Raw genomic sequence first — 12,837 nt, 5'->3', positions numbered from 1 at the left:
TATGCGGCTCTGAAGCAGCTGCGGAGCATGAAAGGAAAAACGGCATGGGAAAAACAGGCACCCGAGTGAAGCACCGAGGACACCTTCCTCCTCAGCTGCTCTTCACATCCGGGACATTCAACTCTCCTCCTCGTATCCCCCACCTCCCTCCGTCGCCGGAAGTGACTGTGGAGCTGCTGCCAGGTTTCCCCCACGCGGGAGCCAGAAACGATAGCCCCGCCCCTTTAATTCTTCCTCAGTTCCCCCTCCCCCGCGAGCCGTGCTTGGTTAGCGCGCGCTGTGCTGCGGCTGACTTGAATGACTGACTGTTGCGGCGCCAACCGTCACGCAGCCCAACGGTTACCCAGGAACAGACGTGTCACTCCTGTTGCGCGCGCAGATACACGAAAGAACAAACCCACTCTCACTCTGTCCCCCACCCCCACGCTTGTGCACAGCATGCTGAGAAAGTCGAGTCCCGAATTCCCCTTCTCTGAGAGGGGGAGGGGAAGAGCGCTCGTCAGTCATGCCAGAGGCTCCGCCTCTTCCGGGCCTGTGAGGCTGGGCCGCCGCCTCCTCTCCTCCTCCTCTCGCTCGCTCGTTCGCTCTCTCCCTTTTGTGAGTTATAGCAACCGTTGCCTTGTGAATCAAGCGCCATAGTCACCGTAGTCCTGGCGACTGTTACCCATCAACAACAACGGCTCCTCTCCTCCACCACCTCCTCCTCCTCCTGCTGCTGCTCCTCCTCACCCCCAGCCTCACCCCCTTCCTCATCATCGTCACCCACAACAACAACAACCACCACCTCCACCAGCAAGAGCAACACCACCACAGCCCTCCACAGCCCAGGTGAATATGACTGTTGTGTGCACCCCCTCCCCCCCGGTTCCCCTTCCCATCGAGTAGCCGGCCTGGAACTGCTCCATTGGGCTTAACCACTGAATGTGGAAAGTAGGGAAGGCTGTAACGTACGTGTGTGTGTGTGTGATTCCACCCCCATCCCGGCCTGTTTTGTGTTCTCTTTATATACCCCCTCCTCTCCCCCCTCCCCGACTTTCCCTTTTCCACTCTGATGGTGGCTGCAGTAGTGATCTGGTAGAGTTTGGATGGGGAAGGGGGTATTATTTGTGCTGAGGTTGATTGGGAATGGAAGGAGAAAATTGGTGGTGGAGAGGTACGCACACTTGTGGTCTACACAAGGTAATTGTGTCTGGGACGAATTATTATTATTGGTATTATTTTAAATCTGCTTCCTGTTTTTATTTGTAGTGAGTTTCTGGAAGGAGGGGGATAAGATTGCGGTCCATGCTTTATAGTTCCTTGCTTAATGCTTTGACTTAGAATCCACCAAACAAAAATCTGCCATATATCTGGGGGTTGTTATCTCGCTGTTGGAACTTGTGTGTGGGCCTTGGGCTCCAGCTGGAATTGTGGGGCTTTGGAGACTCCAGCGGTTGTGAACTTCTTGCATCTGATCATCCTGGCTTTTTAACCTCTTCTGTGCTTTATGATGAGCAGGTTGTTTCCTACTTATTGTTATGAACTGGATTTTTTTAAATAGGCAAACTATTTTATTTGTGCTGCAAACAAGCCTCCTGTTCATCAAACACCTCACTACAGCACAATGTTTGTTTGCAAACTGGTTAAGAGAAATCATTTTTCTACTTTGTGATTAAATCCAATTTTAGTGCATGTGTGTGAGTTGGGTTTGTTGATTTTCCCTGTTGACTGCACATGTACAGAAACCTAAAATGCATAGAAGATGCATTTTATGTTCCCATTAACATCTCTAATCCCAAACTGCCATTCTCATTGGATAAATTTATTTTGGGGGGGCTTTGTTTCATCTTTTTTCATTTACTTTTTATAGTAAACTACATAGAATTAGAAAGGAGAGAAGAAGAAAATCAGGAACATGTAGTTGGAGATCTTTTATTTCATAATTACTGTAATTTTTAGAGTTTTTCTTTTTTGTGGTGTTTTACTTTCCCTGGGGTGCTGAAATTGCAGTCAACCATAAAAAAATATGAATCTTCTGAACTTGAAATGCACATAGATTTATGACTGCTGGTTAATATCTGCTGATCTGTGCTAAGAGCAGAAGCCAATTGTATGTTCTTTGTGGACAGAAGATAATATTTCTGATATTTCCTTAATGGGGCAGGTTTTTGATGCTCTGTTACGGTGCACCTGTCCCCTTCTCTCCTTTAACATGGCACCAAATAATCTTTCAGTGAGTAATGTTGATTATTGGGAGTTCGCACATTATTAGACCATAATCTTGTGCACACTATCCCAGGTGCTTTAACACAGTGGGACTTAGTAAATATGCACAGGATCAGGTTGCATGAATACTAATGCTTTAAAAGGTTTTGGTTAATGTGATTTGGGGGGAGATGCTCATGCTTTCCAACTGGATTCTCGTTAACTTGGTTCATTTTGTATAAAGGAGACTAATTTAATTGTGAATATTGTTATTCCTTACATTTGTGAAACCTGTATTGAACAGGGTTTGGCTTGTAACAGTGCCAATAGAAAGATATTGATTTATCTGACAGAGCAGCCCCTGAAGAATGTGACAGTGTCTATTATTCCTGGATTGTCAAGTGCAGAGCTGGTTAGAGAATTAATGCTTTGGTAAAGTTAGGACTGTTTTCTGAATTAAGACTTGTATGTCACATACACTTTATAAATGTACTTATACATACATTATGTTAAAGGTATATGGTAATTCCATTAATCATTAAAGGATTAAGAATTCATAGTTTACTCCTTATTATGTATTGACATGTAAATACTGAGTGTAATTGTTCTCTGTTCTAAGAAGTGAAGCCACTTAAATTAGTAGTCATTTCTATGTGTATCGTTAGGCTGAAGCTTGTTTTCGTTTTTTCGTCCTGATGGTTGCATCCACCTGTTGTCCTGTGTTAGACTACAGTCCTAGATATATGAAGCCATGAAAGGGGTCTGATTATCATTTTTTCTAGTCTGTACGATGGAATCATAACATTTTAGAATTGGAAGGGATCTTTTGAGGTCTTCTATTTAAATTGCAATATAATAGTCCATGAACACTGAGATTCGTATCCCAGAGACAGAAAGCAAAAGGATATGAGGTTTGGTTAGTTTATCGAGTATAATTAGTAAGATTAGTAAGGTGTGCTGTCCTCTAATCAGTAAAGCCCCTTCCCTACCTGCAAAATAATTCACCAACTAATCAGATCAGGGCTGATTACAGGAGAAAGAAAAGAAAATTTATGTTTCTTGTCATGATAGTCAATAGCCTTATTAATTAACACCCCCACCCCAAGATAATATTTTTGTTAGTATCAGAACTATTCTGATACTTTATTCCATCAGTTCCTCTCATTTGGCCATTGTGAGGATCGGGAATAAAAGATTAGGATTGGTGGTCTGGTACAAACTAAAGTGCTCAGAAGATGTTTTCTTGGAAGCTTAGTAGATAAGGCTATAAGATAAGTATATACATTTAACAATAAATAAGTAAGTAAGGTTTGCTTGCTCAAGGCTGGATCTATTGTGAGAAGAGGTAGAAATTCCATCCTTCCTGTTGTGATGTGATTTTTTAAAAAAGTGAGTTAAAAATAATAATCAAAGGGTGTGTTTCTTGTTGATTTATACCGGCTATTAACAAAGCACCATATTAAAGTTTGCCAAACAGGAGTGTGTGTTGTTGATTTATATATAGCTTTTAAAAGTAATGAGAAGCATTGCTCTCATTATGGTTTGTTGGATGTCATCTGCAATACTTAGCCTTCCCCTATCCCAACAGCTCAGGACATGTTTAACTTTTTTTCAAATTGCTAGTTCAAAAGACAACTATTCAGAAATGCATTAATTCTCATTTATGTTCCAAAGAGAGCTACATTACTAAATTCCATCCTAACTAAACTGAATCCTCATCCAAATTGTCCAGTTCTCCTTACTTATCTGATGAGAGTGTATTTGAGGGTAGGAAATATACATCCTTCTCTTATGCATTGATACATACAAGCTCATTCCTTTTATCCTGTGCTGACATGTACATTTTTATATTCTTCATCTTTCTTTAGAATCAGTTGGCACTTGATTTTCACATACACCTAATTGTATTGCTGTGGTCCTCTGCTTATTGGGGAATTCAGTGGCATCACTTCCATTAGAATTCAGCACAAGTAGTGAGGGTAGGAGAGATTTGTGGGGACTGGAGAATGTATTGAACTGTCTGGTCTTGTTCTGGAATGGAGCTACTGCATGCAGTGTCTCACTTGGGCTGGCAGCTTAAGGAGAACAACTGAGCCTACACTTCAAGCCTTAAGGAGAACAACTGAGCCTACAGTTGAGGAATGACAGTTTTTCCCTTGTAAGCAAGTTTCCCTCCAACTTGATGCTTACAGCTGCTGGCCAGGACTGGGAACTTTGTACAGCCGCAATATCTTCTTTTCCTTAATGCAGAACAAGGCTGTAAAGTTGTGAGCCTGTCTTTCCTTCTCTACTTGTGGGGTGTTTGAGAGGAAGTGTCACTTCTTCCTTTGACCCAAAGAAAACCGTGGAGAACTCCAATACACATGCAAAGTGTGCTTTGTATTATGATCTGACAGAATATTTCCAGGAGAAGAATCATTCACAATTACAGCTTCTTTCTTGGTTTCCAACACTGCTTTCACTTGTACCTTCTTTAGGAAGCATAGGTGTGTACAGCTGGTTGACCTGTCCTTCGGGGAGGACGACAGAAACAGAACAAGAGTGTGTGGTGGGTGTGCACCATGGGATATCTGTTAGAGCCCAAAAGAGGGGGCATAACCCTCTTCTGATCTAGTGAGTCATAGTTCTTCACCCTTAAATAATTACTTTTCAGAATGTAACAGCCACTGGATTACCCTTAATAAAAGGGCCAAGGTAATCTATACTTAGAGCATTCCCAGTGTGTCTTGTTGAACTTCATGGAAACCACAAAGGAAGGTTCCTCTTTCATTGCTGAACTGCTTTTGTGAAGCTTTTCCTGTTGTCTGACCTAAAGGTAGTTATTCCATGATACCATGAAAGCTGCCTTATACCAAGTCAGACCATTGGTCCATCTAACTCAGTATTGTTTACACTGACTGGCAGTGACTCTCTAAGGTTTCAGGCAAGAGTCTTTTCTAGCCCTACCTGGAGATGCTAGGAATTGAATCTAGGATCTTTTGCATGTAAAGCACATGCTCTACCACTGAACCCCATTCCATGAACCATTATAACTGTGATTATAATTCATAGTTTCCTCTTTATTATGTATTAACACATGAATACTGAATGCAAATATTTTGTATCCAAAAAAGTATAAATCTAACTCTCCATATGTTGTATGTTTTTGAGTTTAAGTGGTGATCTACTTATATGAAACATTCCATGCTTCTACAATGGCTACAGTTCTGTAATCTGTACAAGCCAGTCAATGTCCAGTATCAACAGTGCAGAACCCCTTGTATATTTTGAGTTCTTGGAGTTAACCATTAAAAATAAGCACATGTGCTCCTGCGGACTGCAAGGAAAAACTTCTGTATGATTGAGGAACTGCAGTCTTTAACAACCCTGCCCATGATCCAGTAGCTCTGATGTGAGGAGTGAACCCTGAAAATGTAGAAACTTGAATTTCAAGTTTCCTACGCCAGGAGCTTGACAGGGGGAGTGCATCCCTGTTGATTCTGCTGGACCTCTCAGTGGTGTTCGATACCATTGGCCATGGTATCCTTCTGGGCTGCCTCTCGAGGGACTGGAAGTACTGCTTTAGAGTGGCTTCTGTCCTTTCTTAGGGGGAGGTCCAGAAGGTGGTGCTGGGGGACTACTGCTTGGCTCCTTGGTCATTGATCTGTGGGCTCCTGCAGGGTTCAGTTTTGTCCCCCATGCTGTTTAGCATCTACATGAAACCACTGGGAGATATCATCTGGGGACTTGGACTGAGTTGTCATCAGTATGCAGATGACACTCAGTTCTGTCTCTCCTTGTCATCTGATCCTAGGGAGGCAGTAGATGTCCTGAATTGGAGGCTGGAGGCAGCGTTGGGTTGAATGTAGGCTAATAAACTGAGATTGAATCTGAGCAAGATGGAGATGCTGTTGGTCAGTAGGAGGGCCAATTGAGATGAGGGGATTCAATTAGTTCTGGATGGGGTTCAGTGTTCCTTCTCACAGGAATTCCCAGGTGTTTTTGACTATAACTCCCATAATGCCCAGCCAATCCCTGTTAGAGGGAACACTGATGGAGTTGCACTCCCCTTGAAAGAGCAGGTGTGCAGCTTGGGGGTATTGCTGGACTTGGTTCTGCTTTTGGAAGCTCAGGTGGAGGCGATGGCCATGGATGCCTTGCACAGTCAGCTAGTGTGCCAGCAGTGTCCCTTTCTTAAAAAGGCAGATCTAGCCACTGTTACCCATGCCTTATTTATTTATCATATTTTTATGCTGCCTGATATGTACATCTCTAGGCAGTGTACAGAATTTAAAACAGTATTAAAAAGTAAAAACAGATTAAAATTTCACAAGACGATAAAAGCAATCTCATAAAACAAATTAAACAATTTAAAATTAATTCCAGTTAAAAGCCTGTGAGAAGAGATGCATCTTGAGGGTCTTCCTGAAAACAAACAGAGAAACAGATGCTCTTATTTCAACAGGGAGCGCATTCCAAAGCCTCGGAGCAGCCACACAGAGAGCTCGGTCCCGAGTCACCACCAAATGAGCCAGCAGCAACCATAACTGGACTGCTCCGGAAGATCATAATAGGTGGCAGGGTTCATGACAAAGAAGGCACTCTCTTAAATACCATGTACCCAAGCCTTTAACGGCTTTATAGATAATAACCAGTGCTTTGTATTTTGTCTGGAAACATATTGACAGCCAGTGCAGTTCTTTTAAAGTGGGTGTTATGTGGTCCCTTCAGGTTGTCCCAGAGACCAATCTGGCTGCTGCATTCTGTACCAATTGTAGTTTCCAGACTACATACAAAGGTAGGCCCACATAGAATGCATTAGAGTAATCAATCCTGGAGGTTACCAGCACATGCACCTCTGTTTTAAGGTCATTTACCTCCAAAAATTGACATACCTGAAGTATGAGCTGAAGCTGATAAAAAGTGCTCCCGGCCACTGCCTCAACCTGAGAAACCAGAGAGAGTTTTGGATCCAGGAGCACTCTCAACCTATGTACCTGATCTTTCAGGGGGAGCGTAACCCCATCCAGAACAGGCAGATCTAAACCATCTCTCGAGTACTGGCCCCCCCCAGTCACCTCTGTTTTATTTGGATTCAGCTTCAGTTTGTTATCCCTTATCCAGCCCATTACCAACTCCAGGCAGGTGTTTAGGGAAGATATGCCATTTCCTGCTGAGGTCAACATGGAGAAATAGATCTGGGTGTCATCAGCATATTGATAACGCCCTGCATCAAATCTCCTGATGATCTCTCCCAGTGGCTTCATGTAGATGTTAAAGAACACTGGAGACAGCTCCAGCCTTGTGAATCTCCACAGTTTAGTTTTCACTTTGCAGAACAGCAGTCTCCTCTGGAATCTACCAGAGAGGTAGGAACGGAACCACTGTAAAACAGTGCCATCCAATCCTACATCCCTCAGGCAGTCCACAAATATACCAAGGTTGATAAAATTGAAAGCCACAGAGAGATCCAAAAGGATCAGCAGAGTCACACTCCCTTTGTCAATAGCCAATTGGAGATCATCCATCAGACCTACCAAGGCAGTCTCAATCCCATAGCCCTCATCAAAGTTAGTTTGAAGTGGGTCTAGATAATCTGCACCATCCCAAACTGCCTGGATCTGAGAGGCCACCATCCACTCAATCACCTTGCTCAACCATAGAAGATTAGAAACAGGTCTGTAATTAGCTAACTCTGAGAGATCCAATACAAGTTTCTTCAAATAAGGTCTAATAATAGTCTCCTTAAGACAAGGAGGCATCCTGCCATCCCTCAGAGAAACATTTATTAGTCACATCACAGTTGGATTACTGTAACATGCTCTACATGGGGCTGCCCTTGAAAAATATTTGGAAATAGCAGCTGGTGCAAATTCAGCAGCTAGGATTTTATCCGGAGCTGCCCACTGGGATCATATTACATCCATTTTGAACGACCTACATTGGTAGCCAATTTGTTTCCGGGTCCGATTCCAGAAGCTGGTTTTGACCTTTGAAGCCCTTAGTGGTTTAGGCCCTGGATACTGGAGGGACTGCCTGCTCCCAAGGGTTTCTGCCCACTTGATGAGGTCATCGGAGGGGACTCTGCTCCGTGTGCCAACAATGAGGGAGGCTTGGCTGTCGTGCATGTGGGACAAAGTTTTCTCAGTTGTTGCCCCCAAACTTTGGAATGTTCTCCTGGTCCTCAATCTCCATCACAGTTTTTAGAAAGCAAGTGAAATCTTGGCTTTTTACCCTGGCTTTTACATGAGTGCTGCTTTTGTTGCTTCTGCTTTGTATTTTATGGCTATATTGTGCATGTTTTTAAACTTTAATTTGATTTGTATTTTTGTATTCCAACTTAATATTTTTATTGTGTAACTTTTATAGTTTTATATTGTGTTAAAAGTTTTGTAAACCACCTTGAGAGTGTTTCAATGAAAGGCAGTATAAAATTGTAATGATAAATAGACTGACTTATTTTCTAGGAATGTGAAATGCTCTGTGTGCTGTAGCATACTGCAAATTTGCAGCGTTTACTCTTCATAGAAGATAAAGCCCCTGTGTGCATGGAGCTTTCAGTCTCTGCCATGGTGTGTTATAAATTACATCGTTGCAAACCAGTTGCTGATCTCACCTAGGTTTACTTGATTTTTAGGAGCTGCTGCTTTAGGTTGTGAAGAAGTAGCAGAATAATCCTTTGTATGTTTACTTGAAGGTAAGCCCCAGTGAGCTCATGCTCCCAGGTAAATGAGCATGGAATTGCAGCCTAAATGTTCTAGGATATGTAGTCTTTGGTGAGATACCATATGTACATTTGAGTCAGTGTTGCTAGGTGTCTCTATTGTAGTTCTGCTGTAGTCTGTTTTGGTAAGGTAATATCGATTTGTTGTTTTCCTCCTCACCTTTTAATATTATTCCTATATGTTTTCTGTACTTTGGTGTGCTAGTATCTTAGGCAGAATAGCAGATATTATACTAGTCAGTCCAGACACAAATACTTTGCATATTTAGAAATATGTTCTGCTTGGAATACATAGCTGAAAAAGTATGAGAAGTAAATTACCAGCCTGCATTGTAATTTTTGTGACAATATAAACTTCATTACATCTTCTTGAATTGTAGCACTGGTGTTCTGTTTGTGTTCACAGTATGTTTAGATGGCATTTTAAAAATGCTGTATCAATAAAAAAAAAAAGTGATTGAGTCTAAACATTTGCTGTATCATCAAATTGGTTCAGAGTAATACTTGTTGCTGCACTGCTGGAACACCACAAAGCTTGATGCTAAATTGGCATTGAGGTCCCAAATGCCTGAGTACCTTGTTTAGGAGTGTGTTTCTTGACTTGTCTGGTTATAAGCTCCCTATTTTACTTGGAAACTGTAAGGATGACAGTGTAAACTCCTTTTCATTACATGTTTTGTACGTGCATGGTAACTTTGTGCAAAAGTATTGTCCCGTGAATAATTGTCATGCATTCAAGTGGCTGCTTATTATGCATGTATAGTTTGATATGTGCAACTGTGGCCTTTAAATCCAGGGTAGGCAAGACTCACTTGTTCGGTTATTTGAGGTAAGAATTGGCTGCAAAAGCCAGAAGTCCAGGCAGAGAAGCTTTTGTAAACTAGAAGAGGAGTTGTATGTTTGATTTTTTTTTCAGGCTGTCCACCTGCATCAAATAATTTGCATTAGTATTTGTGGACTTAACTGGGAAAGCTAGCCTGATCATTGATGGGGCTGAAATGGACCAAAATATATAAATATTCTATGTGATGCAGTGTGATACAGTTTAAAAGTTAGAATATACAGTATTGGGTTCATTTATCTTTTTTTTTAAAGCCCCACTGATCAACATTCTGACTAATGCTGCATGTATGCAGCCAAAAGAAGTGTGCATGCAGTGGATGAGTTCCTGCTTTTGAAGTGTGGGTGCTCACGTTTGCAGGGGGCTGATCTCCTCTTTCCACCTTGAAATGCTGTGTGCAGTGCAAATATGTGTGCCTGAAGATTGTGCTGCTGTCAGGAACATATTTGCTTCTAGAGGAAAGGGAGAGCAGTGAAAATTGCTCCATATGCAAGTGCCCCTGCTTCAGAAGTGGGAATGCATGATTGCTTCACACATTTGCCTGCATGTGTGCAGTGTTAGTCAGCATGTTGGCCAAGCTCAGTGATCTAGTAGCATATCATTAACTCTGGAAACCCAGATGAGGAAGATCTAGGTCCTCCCCTTGACTTTGAAAGGGGAGTCTCTGGACTCCATTATCCTTTTAGTAATTCGTGTATTTAATATGTAATGTATGCAGTATGAAATATCTTACATATTTTTGCCAAAATTCAAGATAGACTGAAACATTAATCTGGGGACCCGATGCTTACTTTGCAGGAACAGGATCTTGCTTAAGGTGATAAGAGGTAATAAATATTGCTGAAATCTAGAATCTGCTTACTGAATCTTAGATCTGACCTGTCTTGTAGCCGAAATTTAGTAAAAGGGTCTTAATGAACTTTTACTATGATACAAGAACTCCTCAGTCTTGATATTTGCCATGCTGTGCTTTTAGGACATTTTGATTTCCATTTCAATCAGTTGTAGCCTTCAGAGCATCAGTATGGATTTGCCCAAATAGGTGTTGCTGCAGAAACTTGGTAGAGCTCTAAGAGGTCTTCAGTCTCGCCTCAATGACTGTGAAATCGTGAAACTGAAGAATCTACCTCTCTAGATTGAGAGCCAGGCATTTGACTGTGATGGAAGTTTCATGTTTGGCCTATTTAGTGAAATACTCCTGTGGTTGGCTAGCAGAGCTGGTAAAGCTGAAACGAGGAGGCAAATAGTCTGATCCCTGGTCTTTAAATTCCCTTCAGAGGCATGTTGATTTCCTTAATAATGATTTGTCTGCTTATTTTAAAATTGTCTAACTAAACATCACAGAAGCAGATGGTAGTAAACCACCGAAAGTCTCTGCTCTGTGGTAAAGCAGAGTGACTGTTAGTCCCCTGAACAGTCCAAAATGTCATGGCCAGTGGATAAGCCAGGCAGGAGCTGTTAAAAATTAAATTCATTATTTCTTTAAAATGTCAGTTATATTAAGTGTTCCTTTAAAAATAACCTAGTTTAAAATATCTGAATGTAATATATGTTATAAAACATTAAAACTTAATCCATGACCCTCTGACAAAAGTGAATTCATGACCTTGTGTCAAACATGTTGAAGTAATGTCTGCTTTTCTATGAAAAGAATGAACCAGGAACAAAACTGTGACATAAGAGGTCAAGCTTTATAAATGTGGCCTAATAGGTTATAAATTGTATTTATTGGGCAGTATCCCAACTAGCTAGTCAGGCACTTTTTAATTGCAAATAGATATGTTTTATTTATGGGTACTTTACTTGATTTAAACCATTGTATTAATCAATTGTTCTTCACCATTTAAGTCAGGTAAACTGAGGAAGCTGTGTCTTGGGATACAAGCCCAAACCGCTGAGTTTAGGCAGCTTGCAGTGTTTTTTATTTTGAACAAGTCAGCCTCAGCCTTCAGGCTATTTATTTTAGCTAGCATTACTGGAAAAGTTGGAGTCTATTCGGATCATACTTGTCCCTCAGTCTTTACCTGTGGGGAGATCAGAACTGGGTCTTGCACTTGACACTTTCTCCCACAACAGTCTCTTACTGCTGCCATCATTGCACGAAGAACAACTCCTGAACTGGGAGATCTCATGTTCAAATAAATGTGACATCTCCTGGTTCAGGTGTTATTTCCTGGTTCAGGTATCTCCTTCTCCAATAAGAATAATTGGTAACTCTGTAGATTATCATCAGTATTGATCTCCCCCCCCCTTTTAAATTATGTTAATGCCATATCTTTACTGTGAATTTATGAGGAGGATTAGCAGCAGCAGAAGGGTTAACAGCAGCAAGCATTGGCATTAAACAGCTAAAATAAGCTTGTTAAATATTTAAAATATTTATTTAAATTTTAATTTTGAAAGGGGAAAAATGGCTCTGCATTTAAATTGACAGATTGTGAGTGAATCATACATATGTAGGAAACTGAAGCAAACTTTCAAAGCTGCTGTTAAGGTGTTCACATGCTCCCCCATGCCCCTAGTCAAGTTCTATACTGAATGGATAAAGGCTCCTCTCCCAGCTACTTGGGAGAGGAGAGCTGGTCTTGTGGTAGCAAGCATGACTTGTCCCCTTAGCTAAGCAGGGTCTGCCCTGGTTGCATATGAAAGGGAGACTAGAAGTGTGAGCACTGTAAGATATTCCCCTCAGGGGATGGAGTTGCTTTGGGAAGAGCAGAAGGTCTCAAGTTCCCTTCCTGGCTTCTCCAAGATAGGGCTGAGAGAGATTCCTGCCTGCAGCCTTGGAGAAGCCACTGCCAGTCTGTGAAGACAATGCTGAGCTAGATAGACCAGTGGTCTGACTCAGTATATGGCAGCTTCCTATGTTCCTATGCTTACTTAGAGTACCCCAAAGTGCATGTTTTGGCCACGAATGAACCCAACATGTATAATATTTGAATGATGACATTATTTATGGAATATAGCCAATTCTGGTTGTGACTGTGAACAGCATTTGTACAAGTGTTCCCAGGTGCAGTATAGCTCTGTATTTTGGTGATCTAAGATTAGGTGGAAAGACTGATTTCTTCAGCTTGTTAGGGACAGATGGCTGCTTTAAACAGGTGTCACT

The 12,837-nt window shown here is 41.6% G+C and overlaps 1 protein-coding gene across 5 annotated transcripts in view; it reads left to right on the top strand.

Moving 5' to 3' along the window:
- Window positions 1-285: 285 nt before the first annotated feature.
- The window catches only part of RFX3 (regulatory factor X3), a 306,542-nt gene continuing 293,990 nt past the window's right edge, over window positions 286-12,837 (top strand). For 2 of the 5 annotated variants that reach the window (XM_053292401.1, XM_053292402.1), the window contains exon 1: window positions 286-828. Coding sequence is in view for 3 of the 5 variants with exons in the window: in XM_053292400.1 (XP_053148375.1) it covers window positions 1,086-1,179 (94 nt within the window). In the remaining 2 variants the exon portion in view is untranslated. Of the gene's footprint in view, window positions 829-949; window positions 1,180-12,837 lie in introns of those variants that run through there. The other 3 variants (XM_053292400.1, XM_053292398.1, XM_053292399.1) reach the window with 3 other exon arrangements.

This window comes from Hemicordylus capensis, chromosome 2, assembly GCF_027244095.1.
Source record: "Hemicordylus capensis ecotype Gifberg chromosome 2, rHemCap1.1.pri, whole genome shotgun sequence".
Taxonomy (NCBI): Eukaryota; Metazoa; Chordata; class Lepidosauria; order Squamata; family Cordylidae; genus Hemicordylus; species Hemicordylus capensis.
This window is presented reverse-complemented; position numbering and strand designations above follow the sequence as displayed.